Source organism: Trichosurus vulpecula, chromosome 2 (genome assembly GCF_011100635.1).
Source record: "Trichosurus vulpecula isolate mTriVul1 chromosome 2, mTriVul1.pri, whole genome shotgun sequence".
Lineage (NCBI taxonomy): Eukaryota > Metazoa > Chordata > Mammalia > Diprotodontia > Phalangeridae > Trichosurus > Trichosurus vulpecula.
The window spans coordinates 99158476-99177869 of NC_050574.1; the positions used below are offsets into that span (position 1 = coordinate 99158476).

The window sequence follows — 19394 nt, forward strand, 5'->3', positions numbered from 1 at the left end:
AACTGAAAACCTTGCCTCATAATTTACAGAAAAAATTGAGGCCACTGGCTGAGAGCTCCCTCTTCTCCTCTCTTTGTCATATATCACTCAGATGTTTTCTGCCAATATCCCCTCCAGGAAGATTTTTTTAGGCCAGGGATGTAAATCATTATTTTTATTTTTATAGAGTGACTGGTATAGAATGCAGTGAAAAATAAATTCCAAAGTGTTTAGGATTTGTGTGTACTAGCTCTGTAACGTTACTTATGGACACCAGTTTGTTTGGGCAAATAGACCACTTTCCTTCTGAGGTTGTCACCATGGAGGACAGCTGTACTCTTATTTAAAACATTGGTGGTGCAACTGTTAGAAACAATAGTAGCCTGGACCAGCCAGGCCCAGTACCATTTTTTTTATGTTGTCTTGATTCCTAAGAATAGACCAGTGATAAATACATCACATAATTCTTGTCTCACAGATGGTTCTCATAAACTATATCAGGAAAAGAATAGATAATGTACCCAAAATCTGAGACAGAAAATTTTTTCACTGGTCTCATTTTAGAAATTGAGTTACAAAAACAAGGAGCAAAAAAAGAAGCTTCTGGTTTCCTATAGAGCCTTCTTTTTGTGTTCTGTTGTGTATATAGAAATGCCCTTCTTTGGCAGTTAAATTTTTGTAATGAATTTTTCTAAAGGAAGGCATTGAATTGTGAAGATGGCAGGATCGTCAGCCTATACAGAGTGTCTTGGTACCTGTTAAAACTTCAGCTGCTATTAATAGCCTCTAATCTTAATTAATGCTGGTTGAGTATGTGTTGCTTACCTGTTTAAAATGTCTAGTAGGTAGTTTCTCAAATAAAATAAACAGGGAATTTTGTATTAAGGAGAAAAAATTTCTTTAAAAACAAAACTCGATATAGCTCAAAATCTTGGAACCCTGTTCTCCAAGTTCAGGGTCTCATTGGAGTGGCTGAGTTAGGAGGTCACGTATCAGAAAAAGCTAGCATTGGTCATGCCCGTAGTTCAATGCAGGGCAGGGGCAGGGGGACACACACACAACTTCTGTGACTTTGGGGAGACAAGTGAACATAGAGTCACCTTGTTTTTTAAAGCCCAGTGACACAGTTCCTGACCTGTGACTTCAGCCCTGTCTTCTGACAGTGCTTCCAAGTGCCTCCAGGACTGCCTGGCCTTTTAGGTTTCTCCTGGCTTGGATCCTGATGCAGGCTTTGCTGCTCTTGTCATCAGAGGTCTGTCCCTCCTTAGTCCCCTCTGCTCACGTTACCAACACACCTGACTGGACACATGGCACAGGAAGATTTGGGGCTCTGGTGTTAGTGAAATTTCTCTTCATTCAAACTTCATGTTGCTTTGCTTATTCGTCCTCTTGAAAAGGCCTTTGGCGGGGGTGAGGGGGGCGTAATTATGAATATTCTGTTTTAATGTTTGGCTGGTGTAGTGCAAGGGAAAGAAGATTGAATTTGGAATCAGAATGCCTCAGCTCATGGCCCAGCTCTCGCATTGTGTCATTAGGCAGATCTCTCTGGCTCTCCATTTGCTCTTTGCTTGTTTTTGCTCACAAAATGAGAGGTCTTTAACATGCCTTCTAGCTTTCTGACTCTCTAAGTGGCTTAGCCACTAGGGGCAGCTGGGTGGCACAGTGAGAACTCAGGGCCTACAGTCAGCTAGACCTGAGTTCAGATCCTGCCTCAGACACTTACTAACTGTGTGACCTTGGGCAAGTCATCTAAATTCTGTCTGCCTCATTTTCCTTGACTGTAAAATAGGGATAATAATAGTACTTACCTCCCAAGGTTGTCATGAGGATCAAATGAGATAGTATCTATAAAATGCTTAGCAAAGTGCCTGGCACATAGTAGGCACTTAATAAATGCTTATTTCTTTATCCGTTTCCTTATCCATAATATGGATAATACTAAAAATTTTCCTTAACAAAAATGAAGATATGAATCAGTCATAACAGAAAAAGACCATTTTATCTTGAGTGGGTTGAAATTGGCCTCTCTGGTCAATCTCTAACATGTTTATCCACGCACTGGCTTTTGAGAAATCAGAATGATTGCTTCCTTTCCTAAATCCTGCTATCTCTGGTCTTGAGCCCTACTCTCTTAGTCACCTCCAACTGCCTATTGGTCATCTTGAACTGGTTTTCCCATAGACATCTTAAACTCAGCATGTCTAAACCTAACTCCTTATCTCCCTCTTCCCTTCTTCCTAATTTCTCTAATACCATCAAGGGTACCACCCTCTTCTTCACTCAGGCTCACAACCTAGTTGTCATGCTAGACGATCCACCCTCTCAGCCCCCTTATTCTATCAGTTGCCAAGTCCTATTATTTCTACTGTCCCAATATCTCTTACTCACACCAGCTTCTCTCCTTTTGTACTGCTACCACCTTGGTGCCACCTTATGGTTGGTCTTCCTACCCCAAGTCTCTCCTTACACCAGTCCATCCTCTACTCAGCTGTCAAACTGATCTTCCTAAAATTCGAATCTGACCATGTTACCCTCCCCTCCACCCTCCTTCAGTAAACCGCAGTATAGCTCCTGTTACCTCCAGGAGCAAATATAAAATTCTCTTTTGGAAATTTAAAACCCTTCATAGTCTGGCTCCTTTCTACCTTTCCAGTCTCTCTGAAGAACTTTGGAATCAATTGTGAAATGGGAGACAGTGGCACGGGACTGCCCAAGCATGGCATGTCCACATCAAAGAAGGTGCTGTGCACTATGAGCAAAGCAGAATTGCCATAGCTCAAAAGAAATGCAAGATGCCGAAATTTAGAGACATCTCCGTCCCAAATGTTCACATGGACTATTTGTGCCCGACTTGTGTTAGAGCATTCCAAGTTCCTATCAGTCTGATCAGCCACAGTCGGACACACTGTACCTTGACTCCAACAGAGTGATGTCATGTTGGTCTTCTTCGAGAATGAAGGATGACAACAACCTTAACTTGTACTCTGTGACCCAGTGACACTTGCCTAATTTGCTGTTCCCCACCCAAGACAATCCATCTGCTAACTCTAGGCCCTCTCCCTCCTCATCTCCATCTCCCAGTTTTCCTGTCTTCCATCAGGTCCCAGATAAAATTCTACCTTCTGTAATGTCTTTCCCAGTCTCCTTTAATACTAATGCCTTCTCTCTGAAATTATCTCCAATTTCTCTAATATGTATCTGTATATATGTATATATACATACATGTGTGTATATGTAATTTGTACACAATTGTTTGAAAATTGTCTGCCCTATTAGACTTGAGTTTCTTGAGAGCAGGGGCTGTTGTTTGCCTTTCTTTGTACACCCAGCACTCTAGCCCAGTGCCTGGAATTTAGTAGATGTTTATTTTAATAAATGCCTGCTGACTTGGTTTCTTCTTAAATTCCAGGAGTTTCTTCTCTTCCCCACAGCACCTTGCTGAGCTCCACCCTTGTGCTAATATATTTCTAATGATTGTTATTGTAGTATTTTAGTAGATAGATATGTTCTTTATTTGTTTCATGATGTTTTACATTTTAAAGTTTTCTAAACTTTTCCCTAATTCAGCTCTATCTATCCATTGTCCTCTCTAATTCCTAGACAGACTTACTTCTTAATTTCTCCTTTCATGTTAGTCCCTAAAGCCCCATCATTTTATCTGCCATATATGTGAACTCACATAGACAGGGTGAATATTAACCTTTAGCCAGTGAACTTGCACGGCTGTCTTCTTCATTTTCACTTTTGAATAATGCACCTTTTTTGAGAAACAGTTACAAAAACCTTTCTTATGTCTTTAGCGTTCATCTATTGAATAGTATATGCTAGTTGGGGTGGAATATTTTGAAATCTTCAGATAAATGAATAAAAAGTCATTCGTTGTTTACTATGACATGTGATAAATAGGTAAAAGTATAGAAGGCAGGACAGTCCTGCCTTCCAGGAGCTTACCTTCTAATAGGAAAAGACAACACATATGTGATGGCCACGGAGGGCTATTGAGTGGAGTCACAGACAATGACTGATACTTCCTTTCCAGCAGTGATAAGATGGGTTTGATTATATTCCGCAGCATAAGAAGATAAAAACATTGCTTCCAGAATGGGGGGCAGAGATGATGGAGGCTTACAAACATGCTAGCATGGCAAGAATTTGACTGGTAGATCTGGCGTCTGCTAATTATGGTGAACCCTTGCCCATGAGGAGCCTCCGAACAGGAGTTAGAGGACGCGGTGTAGCATGTCAGGAGAATGGCCAGAGATCCAGATCAGACCTCACCCTAAAGAAGCATGCCCTGAATGATGAGAATAATTGTCACAACATGATAGTGGTTTAAGTTTTGTAGAGTACTTTACATACATGACTGTTGTTGAGCTTTGCAGCAACCCTGTGACTTAAGTACTGCAGGTCTTACTTGCTTTTACAGATGAAGAAACTAAAACTCAAAGAGGTTATGATTGCCGATGGTCACGTAGCTACTATGTGTTGGGGGCGGGATTTGAACTAAATTCTTCCAGATTCCAATTCCAACACTCTATGCATTATTCCATAGTGCCTCTTGAAGGCAGATCAAATATAATTTAATCCAACCTTTTCATTTCTACATGGGGCTCAGATTGGCCAAGTGAGTTCTACCCAAGGGGTTATACAACTGGGTAATAGCGAATTTAGGCTCAGAACAGAGTTCTTCTAATCTAGTGCTCTTTCTCTTATATCACAAACATGCTGGTAATGTGTGGCATCTTAAGATAACCGTATATTTATGATTGACACTTTAGGTATGAAGCACCACAGGTTGCCTTACGTTGTGGAATTATGCTGAGAGAATGTATCCGATATGAGCCACTTGCCAAAATCGTCCTGTTTTCCAGTCAATTCAGAGAATTTTTCAAGTATGTGGAATTGTCCACGTTTGACATCGCCTCAGATGCCTTTGCTACGTTTAAGGTAAATAACTTGGCATCTCTTTGCCTGACATGGTTGCCTCTGGCAGTATGAACTAATGCTGGGAACTTGTTTCATTTTTTTCCAGAGAACTTTGTAGATAGATGGGAAAAAACCTATTCTTTATGCATGGGTTGTACCTCTGATCCTAGCTGACCGTTTCACAAATGTATGTTATAAGATAGTATTTTCCAGACTTTCGTCAATGGACCAGTGCTGGCCTGTGGCACATTTTACTGGTCCTCCAAACCCTTTCCTTTCATCTTGTTTTATCTGCCCTAGAATTCCCCCTTGTCTGTAGCTTCCAGTTCCCCCCGCTGCTTGTAGTAAACAAACAATGTCTACAGAGCTGAGTAATACTAATGACCAAGGTTTAACTACTTCAAAAACCAGTCATTCAGTTGCTTTGTGCCCTAAACTATGAACTGCAATTTTAAAATTTTGCCAGGAGTAAACATGGGAGTTTAGCAGTGGCTTGCTTGTCATTGTTCTGTAGAGGTTCCTTAAATCTTGGAAAGACTTATTAGAGAAGCTCTGTGGCTCCAGAAGCAGTGAAAGTGCACATGAATAGTTAAAGAAATGTTAAGAGGAGGAAAAAAGAAGAGCAAAAAGGGGTTTAGAAAGACAAGCAGAAGAGTCCTGAGTAAAGGGCAGGGCAGAGGAGGGGTGAATGGGAGCAGGCAAAGCTGTGTACTGAGCAGAGAGAGGAAAAGGTGGTGAACTGGAGGAAGTGAAGGCACTCTAGTTCTAGGAGGTAGGGTGAGAAAGCGCAGGATAGAAGAGAGAGGCAGGAATAACAAGAATACTAATCATGCATTATCTCATTCGATCCTTACAATGCCTCTCTGTGAGGAGGCAGTACAAGTGTTGTTATACAAGTGAGGAAAACCAAGGTCGGGAAGGTTAAGTCACTTGTCCAAGGTCACTTTCTAGCAAGAGGCAGAGCTGGGAAGGCAGGGGAGCAGGCAGATTTGGAGGGGGGTGGGAAAGAAGGGAAGAAAAGGGAGTTTGTTAGGGGTAAGAGGGAGTTGGAGGTTAGAGAAGAAAGACTGATGTGGTGTGCTGAAGAGGAAAAGGAAGGGATGACAGGGTGGAGGAGAAGGGAGCAAACCAGAAGGGGGCAGTTAGGAGAGATGGAAGCAAGAGAATTCCAAGAAGGAAAGATGAGAGACAGGAACATATGCATAAACATGGCAGGGGAGGGGGATAACACACACACACACACACACACACACACACACACACACACACACACACAGATATAGATAGGTAACTAGATGTCAGCATGCTGATTTAAAAAAAAAATAGTTGGAGTGGCTACGGACCAATCTTAAAGAAATTAACACTGTAGGGCCTCAATTGCATAAAATTTTGGCTCTGAAATTTAATATGATAGATGATGATTTCATTTCTTTAATGCAAAAGTCCTGTTGCCAAAAGAGCTAGAGAAGCAATCTCCTAAATAGAGATGCTGTAGGGTTTTTTCTTATCAGATGGTACATTGCTGTCATGGAAATGGATATTTTTTCCCTCAAAAAGCTAATTATAAGGAAGAATTCATAAGTAATTAGAACCATAGAACTAGAAGCAGAAAAGCAAATGGTTAATAAGGTATATTTAATAAACAAGATTTAACTTTCATGCAAGTTTTTAAAATATTTCATGGACTAAAATATTCTTCATTAGCATTCTTTGCTGTCCTATTTTTAGCTAGATTGAATTTTTAATGCAGCTCAACTTTATTATTGAGTAACAAAAGAAGCTTATTTGATTTGATTTGCATTCCAGCCTTGGTATTTCCAGTTACTTTCTGCAGTACTAGATTTAAGATCATAGGATTTTAGAGTTCAGAGGGACATCTTAGAGATCATTGAGGCCAAGCTCTTGATTTTACAGGCAAGAAATTTTGGTCTAGAGAGATGAAATAAACTTCGTACAGATTGTAAAATGAACAGAGCCTGGATCAAAATCCAATCTTCCATCTCCAAATCCAGAGCCCTTTCTATTACTCCGTGCTACTAACTTGTCTTGGTTATGTGAACCTAAAAAGATTCCCAGTAGTCTGGCATCATGAGAAAAATCCTGCTGTTATATTTTACTGACGTGGACTTGGATTTAATTTTATCTGGTATATTATATGCAGTGTACTAAAGTGCTATAGCCAGTATTGATTTGCTGCATTTCTCTTGGACAATCAGTTGGTCCTCTTATAGCTTACCCTCCACTGGAAGCTGGAAAAAGTAAACCAAAGCGAGGTGTATCAAGATGGCACAAAGAAGAAAAGCAACATGGAACTTGTAAACGTCACCTAGAGCAGGAGCTATCACTGCACAGTTATCAGGACAGAAATACCCATGAGCAACTGAATCAAATTAATCATTAAAACTAGTTCAAGCCAAAAGTGAAACCTCTTTGGGTACTGGGAGGTCCCCGTTTAAAACTTTCCCTCCAAAGCATTACTCAGGACCTCACAGGGAAAAGCAGTAGGTCTTTGGAGGTCCAACATACATAGCAGTGCTATAACAAGCATCATTTAAATAAGAGCCAATATGTCATAATTTTCAACTTGGAATGAAAGTTCAGAATACTATAACCTAAATGATTCAGTTTTTCTATTTGCTTAAAATATTAAACTTGTGGATTTTGACACTGGCTCACCTTTTCCCATGTCCCCAAGAAAAGTTTTTAATTAGACATTTATTAAGGTCTGAGGATATTTAGAATAAGAAGGCTTTGGAATTTTTGCTGGTTATAAGATGCATGCTTTTTAATTAAATTCTGCAAGGTGTGCAGGACAGAGTATTTAACTACTGAGTTCATTGAGAGGATTAGGGCAGAATAGAATTATTAAAAGATTTAGTTTAAATTAGAATACAGCTGAGGTATGGGTAGAGAACAGGAAAAATTCTCTTTCATTCCATCAAAGGTATTCTGTAAGTTATTCCAATAGTAACATAGAACCACACGTACAGAACAATTTGTACTAAGAACTCTCATAAAGCCTTAAAGGGTCACAATAATTTTATTTTTAAAATATTCTTATTTCCACATATCTTTATGCTATAGTGATGCTTTCATTTTAAGTGTAATTAATCTTTCCTAAAAATAATTAAAAATCAGAGAACCTGCCTTGCGAAAAGCATTTTTAAATAGTACAAAAGTCTTATTTCTTTTTATTTATCTCTGCCTGACATTTTAACATTGCCTTGTAAAAATCATCATTTCTGTCATCTATTCCCTTCTCTCTCTTCCTACTACCACCATCAAGTACAGCCTTTCTTACAACTGAGCTGCACTCCTGTGCCTCCTCCTCTGCCTTCTATACAGCAGTAGTCTCTGTGGTGGAAAAGAAATAGCAGGTTTAGAGGTCCTGGGTGTCCACCTCTGCACCTCATTAGGTTTGTGACCTTGGGCAATCTGCGTCTTCTTGGTGTGTTCTCACCTGAGAGTCCCGGACTCAAAAAGCCCTGACAGCTCTAAATCCTGTGAGATCACCCATATCCTCTTATGGTTTTTCCTATCTCCACACTACTACTCAATCCTTCCTTCATATCATTGCTAGACTTCTTCCTTCTTTGTTGATTTGTTGATATTACTTATTTTTACTTAATATTACTTATTTGCTCAAATAATTGTGAATCTATTGATTACTGAGTCAAGTTCCATTAAACTGAACTGTTCTCTGTCTCCTCAGCACCCCTTACAGTTTTCCATCTCTTATTTCTTTTTTTAAGTTCCCTATATCAGAAATGTCCTTCACCTGAATTAGCCTTTTGAGCTCCTGCCCATCGTTTAAGGCCCAACTCAAATACTACTTCCTCTGTGCTACCACCCCAACACCTCTGCAGTCAGGAATGTCTCCCTCCCCTACCCCTACATCCATTTAATTTTTTCACTTGGGTTTGCGTATATCTCTAACAGACTATAAGCTTCATGAATGTCTTATCTAAATTTCATATCTCCCCTATGGTGTAGCATAGCGATTTATACAATCTGTATATCTTACAAACGTTCACTGAATTGAATGGGTTTGAAGAAATCGTGTATTATAATCATAGGTTAAGGATAAGGACTAAACCAAGGATTTTATCGGTACAGATACCTCTTGGCTGAAGAAATCCCCTCGAATGGCTCATCTTGGTACTTTCTCTGCAGTTTATAGCCTTAGTGTTGCCTAGAGCACCAAAAGATTAGCTCACTTGCCTGGATACCCAGCAGTAGGCATCAGATTTGAACTTGAGCCCAGGTCTTCTGGTTTTGAAGTCAGTTCTCCATCTATACTACTGTGCCACATTACCTCCTATAGACAGAAAACAATGATATGATTTGGAAAAATATGTTATTTTTGCCTAGTTTACATTTGATTTGTGTTTAAGTTTGTGATTTTACCAATGAAGTATTTTGTCTTATAAATATAATATTAATATAATTTTAAACCCCTAGATCTTTCTAACTTCGAAATTTTTAATTAATTACCTGCAGACTACATTAAATATTATAGTTTACTCCTTGAAATTGGGTGGTAATATAAAAGAGCTTAAAATATTCAGCAGTTTTTGAAGTTGCTAATTAATGAGATGATTGGGTCTGGAAAGGATTAAGAATGAAGAATGTATCAAATGCAATAATTTTATTTCCTGTCCATTCTTTTTCTAGGACTTATTAACAAGACACAAAGTGTTGGTGGCAGAATTCTTAGAACAAAATTATGACACTGTAAGTATAGACTGCTTCTAAATCTTTAAAATTTGTTTTATGTGCACTTTAGTAGCAAAAATGTGTTTTCTTTTCTCAGTAGACTCCTGAGACCTAGCAACTAGTATTACAGACTTGTCCCTGACTTTTTAGCCACCATAGTGACTAGGTTCTGGCCCAATATCCAACTACTACCCCAAACTTTTCAAATCTCATTGTCTTAAAGGCAAATTCAGAAGAAGCTTTAGATGAAACCAAGAATATGGGAAGTCACAGCCTCTTTGGGACATAGTGGGATAGATGGTAGATTAGGAGTCAGAGCACTTTGGTTCGAATTCTGGCTCTACTGTTTAACATCTAGGAGACTTAACTTCTCTGGGCCCTGGTTTTGTTATATGTAAGATGGAGGGGCTTGAACTAAGTGTCCTCTGAGGTGCAAGTCTATGATTCCATGATCGTGTCTCTGCTTTAATGGCTGTGAGTGTTTTTCCAGTACTTCAAGGATGTAGACTGGTAGATTGGTGTGGGTATTACTTCCACCAGTGCAGAGGGCAACCTTTCTGAAACTTAGTGAATTGTTTTTGAAAGTTTCTTTTGGTTGAAAAATTCATTGCCCTGTGGCCAATCTGACGATGAACCTCTCTGAACCTGGCTTGACTAGTCCTTGGACTATAGGTATACAATCTATTTCTGGACCCAGACTTAAAACTTTTCCAACTTGGGAAAACTTGCCAGAGTTTGTGCTTCCCTTGAAGCCTTTGAGAACCCAGGATCACCTCCACAGTTCTTTGGGGCCTAAGAGTAAAATTTCAGGGGAGGACAAGGTTGTCTATTTTGCGCAAAACTCCTGGTCTTCTTTTGATCTTAAGCTATACCTGTAGTTTTTGGAAGAGTTCTCCATTTTTTTAAAAATTGGGTCTCCCTATCTCACCCAGGTTGCAAGCACCCTGGTCACTCATGGGTCTGATCTTTCTGCTGATCATTGCAGAAGTTTTAATCTCCTCTGTCCTTCCTAACTGAGCCTGTTCACCCCTTGGTAGTCAGCTTTGTGGAACCCCATTCCCAGAAAGTGCAAGACTTGGTGCAGACACCCAGCCAGCTTTAGTCCTCCTGTAGCTTAGAATTTCTGAATTCAGCAATTCACCAGCCTCCGCCTCTCAGTAGCAGGGATTACAGGTATGGACCACCATACCTAGCCATTCTCCATCCTTTTTAAAGTCATTTTATTTGACTGACAGTTATTTAAAAGTGTCAGTAAAACTACTCTGAATTTCCATCTTTGAAATGATCGGCCCTTGCAGAAAGATTTTTCTAGTTCCTCAGATTATATATAAACCAAAGCTCCAACAATTCAATTCAGTAAACATTTGTTAAGTACCTACTATGTGCCAGGCACTTGCTAAACTCTGGGGACATACATAAGAAAAATAAAGACAATCCCTGCCCTCAAGGAGCTTATAAGCTAATGGGGGAGGGAAGGGAAGGAGAGAGGACCACCAAAGGAGAGGTATCCTGATAAGGTCCAGGATGCTTTGGGGAGCTGAAAATAAGCATGGTTGATGGAAAATGAAGAATTACTTAGAAAGTTTTAAAAAGAGGCAAGAGGAGGGAAGCTCAAAAACATATAAACCTTGTAAAAAAAACTTCATCTATAGGCGGTATTGATCTTCTTGTATAATGGCAGCAATTTAATCTTACAAACTGATAAAGTTGCATAAATCTGATTTCTGAACTAGGGGCATTACAAATATCATGCCTTTTTAAAAAACTACTATCTAATTTTTAAATTTTTCTTTTAAAAATAAGAGGCATGTTTTTGGGAACTGTCTATGCCTGGTAAGAATCTATCATTATGTTAATAATATATTGGATAACTGTTAGGTGTCTTCATTATTTGCTTAAATTCATGTTCTTTGGTAATTATAGGAATTACAAGTATTCACAAATAAAAACTTAACTTTGGTCATAGTTCAATGATCACATCGCATTTTTCCAAGAGTGATTACTTAATATAGCCCAATTCTGTGTGTGAGAGATTTTTTAAATTTTAAATATTTGTTGACAATTTATTTTATCAAAACAAACATATTCAACGGGCATTTATTTACTAAGCACCATACTATGTAACCAACACTCAATTCCTCCCACAGTCCAGCGAAAACAGCAAAGCAAAGACACAAGTCAGATTGGCTGGAATAATGGCACATGCCTCTGTCTAACTGTGTAGGTGATCAATTGCTAACAGAAAGGGAAGATGTGTCTTTTTAATTTTAATGATTTAGTACCAATATTATCTGCCAATCTTTGGTCTGAGTTTTCTTGTCTTTCAGAGATCATCTACTGTAGCCACTATATATTTTCTTCTCTCTGAACTTAAAATTAATAGTGCTATAAACTGAAAATTTAAAAATGAATAGAAGAATTTCCAAAATGTGAAATGAATTGGGGGTGCTATGATCGGAGTAGAAAATAAAATAGCTGTTATTTCTAGAGAGCATTTCCTTCACATTATAGACCTTTGAAGAGAATAAAGGCGCCATGTATAAGATCTCTATAAGATCTCTAAGGTGTTTCAGTCTTCAGAAGAAATCTAGCTGTGATTTTAATTTATTAAATTCATCATTCTTTGAATTTGAAACTAAAATTAATTTCTGTTTTGGGTTTCTATAATAAATTATTTTTATCAAAAATGCTATGAGATCTGACTTTTGCAAAACAGTGTGACAGAGATCTGTCATATTTAATTGGTCTTCCTGTTAAGTAGGTAGTTTTATCAGCCCTATCTGTCTAACAGTACTATTTCTGACAAATTAATACTGTAACTATATCTTAAGAAAATAAAGAGTAAGACATAAGCCAAATCCATAGTGCTAATTATACCTATCTCTGCTATAATAATAAAATATAATCATAATTCATGTTTGTTCATGCTTGAAGGTTTATAAAGCACTTTAATCAGAACGTCTCTGAGTAAGACCTTAGATGGCTATGTTCCGTACAAGTTCCTTAAGTTTAGGTGCAGTATACAGTTGTCAAAGACAAGACACTTTAAATATGAAATAGTTGATATCCTTAAATTTATTACTTAATAATTTTATAGAAGGGACAGCTTCTATCCTAGAGATTGCCATATGGGTCACTTTTGCAAACACAAGCCATATAAGCATATTGAATTATACTTTTTAAAATTTTTTTTTTATTTTTAGTTTACAACATTCGATCCTGCATAATTTTGAGTTCCAGATTTTCTTCCCTCCCTTCCCCCTCCTCCCTCTCCAAGACGGCATGAAATTATACTTTAATATACAGATAGGTTAAAAGAAAAAGACAATATCAATTGGCCAGAAACTTTGGCTACTAATTGGCTGGCACTTGCACTCTCTCTCTATCCATGTCTCTGTTTCTCTGTCTCTCTGTGTGTGTATGTATGTGTGTATGTTTGTAAACATATAAACCTTGTAAAAGAACTTCATCTGTAAACACACACATACATATATACATATACTATATTTGTGTATATGTATGTATGTGTGTTTATAAATATTCTGGTAATTCTATCTATATAATGGTATTAAAAAGAGTTTAGAGACATTATTTATATTAAATATTTTTCCTTCCCTCCTCTGTCCCTCTCTCTTGCTTTTCACTTCTTTTTATTCTTAAAGGAGATTATTCAGTTGCACCCAGTAAATATTACATTTGATTATATATTGCTTTATATAGTGGTTTCATTTATGTAGCTTATCTTCCTAACTATATTAATCTCCCCAAGCCCCAGAACATCCCAGAATTATGATCTGGGAGACCTATCACCACCAAGAGGGTGCCTGCATCCTTCCCTTACCCTTTTACCTCCCTATCTGGGCCAGCATGGCTCAGAGCCCATCCAGGCTGCTGGACTGTTTACATGGCCTAAATATGGTGGGAGCCTTCAACTCTTCCAGTGAGATGGAGGATCTGCAGGCCTTGCCATCTGCCTTGCATCTATCATCAGCAAACATTTATTAAGCACTTATTATGTGCCAGACACTATGCTATGCACTGGACACTGGAGAGGCCCTGGTACTGTGTTGTCTAACCTACTGAAATGGCCTTGCCATCTGCCCAGGGGTGTGTTGGTAAAAGTTTAACAACCAGTTATTTATTTGGGGAAAAAATATACACATGACACACTTTTAAGTTTAGTTTACATTACTGACATTTTCTTCATTACTTCCTTAAATTTAGACGATCAACAAAACAATAAATTAAGCCATGATTTTGTAACATATGCTGATTTTCAAGGCATAAATGATGACGCTGAAAATTTAATAGTCAGCTTAGTTCAAGCTGGCTCCAACACATCCCTATGTCTGCCCTTTAACTCATCCTTAGGATTTCTGGTCTTTTCCATCCATACTGTAGCTGACCTTTCTTTTTGGTGTTGTCTGCATTTAGAGTGTGAGCTCTTTGAGGGGAGGAGCTGTCTAGATTTTTCTGTCTGTATCCCCAGTGCTTAGCACAGTACTTAGCATGTAGTAAATGCCTAATAAATGTTTTTCATTCAATCGCTCAGGGACAGAGGCTAGCTTCTCTTGTGTCCTTCACAATGTGTTGGACACTGGGACTTTAAAAAACACTGTTATTGCTAGCATATAATAACTTTGTCATCATTCTCCTAGTTCCCAGTAAGACCTTCAGATATTCCAGAAAGCCACAAAACTTAAAATAGAGCAGTAAGAGCCACTTCCACCAGGACTACCTTAGAATTATCAAAGCTGCTATGGCAGTAGATCTGCTTTCACTGCCTTGGCCCTGTTGGAATGCTGTTTTAAGTTATTTGGTCTCCAGAATGGCAAGGAACCATAGGCAGGAATCACAGCTATCCACAAACCATCTCAATGGTATTGGCAATGACCATCCCAACAGCACAGTATGCCCAATATTTGTCTTTAGTTAAAGATATTTTAAAATTACTAGGTGTATACTTCATAATTTACCTATGGACTCACAACTCATACTTTTTAATAATACTAAATAATTGTAGTTTATATAGGAATGATGCAAAATATCCTATTGCCAGTTTCTTTGCAACAGCATAAGAGATGAATACACTATATCTACTGGATATTTTCTTAAATGAATTTTTAGGATGACTAGCATTTGTTCCATTTTTCTAGCCTGTTTGTAGGGCTGAAAAAGTCAGGTCAGTGAATCACTTTGAATGACTTGAATCTCCCTATTCCTCAATTTCCTTTTGTATAAAATAAAATGGGTGAAATTCCATGTGTAAATCTCCTATTATACTTTAGTGATTAGAGCATATGTGCCTGTGTATTATTCACATCTGAGTAGTGCCTTGAGAGTTTCAAATGTTTTAAATACATATGTCTTATTTGAACCTCTTAAAGATTCTGAGGGATAGATACTATTAGCCTCATTCTACCAAGGAAAGAATAGACTCCAAATGGTTAAGCGACTTGTCCATCGTGGTCAAACAACTACTAAGTATCAGAATCACACTCATTCTGCTCCCTAACATTAATTTTCTTTTTCAATAGATTTTTGAAGACTATGAAAAGTTGCTTCTGTCTGAGAATTATGTGACTAAGAGACAATCTTTAAAGGTAAAAACATTTTTCAGTATGTCTCTGTATTTTGAGTTTTTTCTACATTACTATGTTTTGGTGTTTGGTATGTAGTTCAACAAAGAAAATAATCTTGTTAAGTCTATTCCTTTCATAAAAGTGTTAAGTGTTGATCTGATTAAATGCAAGTACCATAAAAGTCAGATATACTATGTTTTTAGTTGTTAAGGTAGCATATCTCCTGAATTTGCATAAAATACTTATCAGGTCTTACCTTATTAGTTGTCAAAGTCTTATCAGCTATCAAATCTCTAATTCAGATTCATACCCCCAATTTTTTCCAGCAAATGGCTGTGGGATAATGGGCAAATACTTGAAAAGGTCCTTCGTGTCATCACTTAGTCATTAAAAACCTGACAGTTGCCAAATGAAGAAAGCTGGCAGCCAGTTTTAAACTAACCAAATTTGGTTTAAAATGCAATCTGATTTGTAAAATCTTAGAGAGAATGATGGTGGAATATTATGAACAGTATTTTGCTCCATAAGACAGAGAAGCAGTGGAGAGTAACATAAGTTTAAGGAAAGTTGGTGAGAGACTCAGATGAGCAAAATCATCCCACAAGGACTGAAGGAGAACAAGAGAGAGATAGAAAAGGTCTAGAAAAGGTCTAACAAATCTTCTTCACCATCAAGGAAAATGGAGCCACCACACTTAGAGGGTCATCTAGCTAGAGCTGAAAGGGACTCTAGGGGCCATCAAGTCCTGCCCCCTCATCTTAGAGATTTAGACAGAGAGGTTGCCACAAGTAGCAAGCATCAGGCAGAATGTGAAGCTAGGTCCTTGCCAGTCAGCATTCTTAACCTGCCTTCCCTTGCAGTCTGACCTCACATGCCCAGTGGACATAGCGAAAAGCCACAAAAGGCACTAAGGAGAACACAGATGAGGAAAGCAGACAAATTAGATGAAATTTACCTAGAGGAGATGGATGCTGGAGGTGACACAATTATAAGAGCACTGAGGAGTCACTTTATGAGCTATCTGGAGGAGAGAAAGATTGGAAAGTGTGGGGAGAAATTTCGGACTTGACTGATGCCCCAAAGAAGCATCCTGAGCAAGCATGAACGACTATTGACCTATATGCTTGCTGTCTCATCTATATAGACTTAAATGAGAAGCATCTACACAAACATTGGAGACATTAGTGAGAAACAATAGACTTTTGTAAGTAATATTCCACAGCAGACATCTTTAATAGCATGCAACTGAGTGAATGATGCAGAGAATGCAATGTCCTACTGAGATAGTTTTCTAATTTTTTGCTGATTATAAAGTGTTTGACTTTCTAAAGCAAAGTGCCACCTTAAAGTCTGTCTTCTAAAATGTTGTCTTACATATATACATCAAAATTACGTAAGATTCTTTAAAAGACATATTAGCAGAGACAACCTTGTTGGGTAACCCTCCCATCATTAATGTTAAGTGAGACATAGGACAGGGAGACACATTCTCACCAAAGGTGTTCGCTTCTCATGGAGGAAAGCCAGTGCAGAACTGAAGACATTTCCTATAGACGGTGAAGTCCTCCAACCGCTCCTGTTGGCACATGATATCATGCTGGTTACGTTCAATGCTGGAACACTACAGAGCCACCTGGATGAGATTCATGACCACTCAGAAAGTTTGGCCAAGCAAAGGAAAAACTAAGTGAGTGAAGGATGCCTTTTGTCCAGATTATAACATTCATCTAAAAGGAAGGCTTGTAAAACTGCTCAGTGTGTGCGTATATACGTGAGTGCATGTGTGAACGTATGTATGTGTATCATACATTGAAAAGCAAAGTTGGCCTACAGCTAAATAGGAAAAAGAGAGGCCATGATTGCATTTTGGAAATTAAAAAGTTCCTTCAGTAACCACAAACCTCCCAGAAACAAAAGCCCATATTTACAGTACTAATATTCTACCAGTGTTGCTGTCTGGCTGTAAGTGAAGGAACCAGCTGTCTCTGAAAAGTTTTAAATCAGTATTATTCAGAGGGCGCATAGTGAGTATGAGCCTCTCAGAACAAGTCAGGATTTGTGAAAAGGTCCTAGAGTAGAGAATAACATCAGATAAATATATGAATGAAAAAGAAGATGGTTTAGTTATATGAAGAGAGGATTACCTAGTGCCTCACCCATTGGCATCCTCAAAAGGACAGAAAAACTCAAGAAAAGAGCGTAACAGCACATTGGGTAAATCCTTTGAGTTATACTTGGGGAGGGGGGCCATGGACAAGAGCCACACAAGGTGGGTAGGCATGGATAGATTGGGATCATTATCACTGTAGGACACATTCAAATTGATGAGGCCACAGATTCATTTTAAATATTTGACAATAAAGATTATGTTTATCATTAAAATTACTTTAATTTTGAGGTGAGAATTAATGAAATTTTTCTGTAATGCTGCCATATTCCTTCAAGATGTCTTGGAACAGAACTGACAAAAGGAAATAATTTTCAATATGCCCTTTTTTATTTCAATATTTTATTATTTATTCAATATTTTATTTCAATTATCCACTCCTTTGTTGATCTCAAAATCATATTTTTACTATTAGTAGATCAGACCTGTGGGAAGAGGACATTTTGGAAAGGGTGAAGTCTGATAAAATTTGATTTATTAAGTACTAAAAATCCTGTCTTAAGTTTATAAATTTAGAAATCTGTATAATTCTCACCTTATTTTCAACTGAAGGAAAAAATAAAATGCTACTTGGGAAAGGTATATGGAGTAAAAAAGGGTATGTGGGTCTCATTTTATAACTTGAAAAGTCCACGTTAGCAAATGAGAGATTTATAGGACATTGCTTCTAAAGATCATTTTTCATTGTGCTTGGTTTTGTAAGTATAAACTTTTCAGTTAGCCAAATAATTCCAGTAACCAGAACATTACATTCCCTGAACAGTGTAGTTAAGCAAATGGCTTTCAACACTACCTCCATTCTGACATCATTTATTAGGATTACAAGAAGTTGTATGCTGGACATCTTAAAGAGACCTCAGGCCTTGGAGTCAGGAAGTTCTGGACAAAGACCTGCCTCAGATACACTCTAACTTTGTAATCATGGGCAAGTCACGTATCTTCTCAGGTTTGCAGGCTACAAAGACACTTAAGTTACAGACAAATTACATCAGTGGAGAGAGGGAGTTTCTATACCCAGAATTCCCCACCTTGGTATAATCATAGTTCCAGATCAAGAATTAGGATTATATCTTTAACGATTGAATAATGAGGCTGTGGGTGGTAGTCCACACCTGCAATCCCTGCTCCTGGGGAGGCTGAAGCTGGTGGGCTGCTTGAGCTTGGAAATTCTGTGGTGAAGTATGGCTACAAGTGTTTGGAAGTGGGTAGCAGGTCAAACTTTCTAGTGGAATAGGGCCTATGAGTGGCTGATGTACTGAGCAAGATAGGGAGACCCAGGAAAGAGAGAGAGGAAGGGAGGGAGACAGGGAAGGAAGGGAGGAAGGAAGGAAGGGAGGGAGGAAGGGAAGGAAAGAAGGAAGGAAGGAAGGAAGGAGGGAAGGAAGGAAGGAAGAAAGGAAGGAAAGAAGGGAGGGAGAGAGGAAGGAAGGAAGGAAAGAAGGGAGGGAGGGAGGAAGGAAGGAAGGAAGGGAGGGAGGAAAGAAAGAAGGAAGGAAGGGAGGGAGGAAAGAAGGGAGGGAGAACAGAAGGGAGGGAGGGAGGAAGGAAGGAAGGAGGGAAGGAAGGGAGGAGGGAAGGAAGGGAGGCATGGAGGGAGGGAGGGAAGAAGGAAGGAAGGAAGGAGGGAAGGAGGGAAAGAAGGTTGGTTCTGAAACATGATTGGTTCTTAAGTGTTAAAGACCTCCTCATCTGTAAAATGAAGGGAGTTAGACTTCAATCACTTGTTGTGGAGTCAAAGGTCCTGGGTTCAAATCCCACCTCTTATGCTTATTATTATCTATATGGCCTTGGGGAAGTCACCTAACCTCCTTGGACCTCTGTTCCCTCACATGTAAAATGAGGAAGCTGTACTAGATGGCCTCTGAGGTTTCTTTGAGACCTAAGCCTATGATCCTTTCTGTAGATAACCTGACCTCAAAGATTTCAGCTCTAAAGTTCTATGCATTCTTTGAATTCTGAGTAACTTTCCTAGGAAATTAGCTCTGCCTTGTAAACAGATTTGTAAAAATGCCTGGTAACTCTCC

The 19394-nt window shown here is 38.5% G+C and overlaps 1 protein-coding gene across 2 annotated transcripts in view; it reads left to right on the plus strand.

The window, feature by feature from the left end:
- The window catches only part of CAB39L (calcium binding protein 39 like), a 152351-nt gene that overhangs the window by 107559 nt on the left and 25398 nt on the right, over positions 1-19394 (plus strand). For both annotated transcript variants that reach the window (XM_036747237.1, XM_036747236.1), the window contains 3 exons: positions 4758-4926; positions 9580-9639; positions 15159-15224. In XM_036747237.1, the coding sequence (XP_036603132.1) occupies positions 4758-4926; positions 9580-9639; positions 15159-15224 (295 nt within the window). The remainder of the gene's footprint in view (positions 1-4757; positions 4927-9579; positions 9640-15158; positions 15225-19394) is intronic.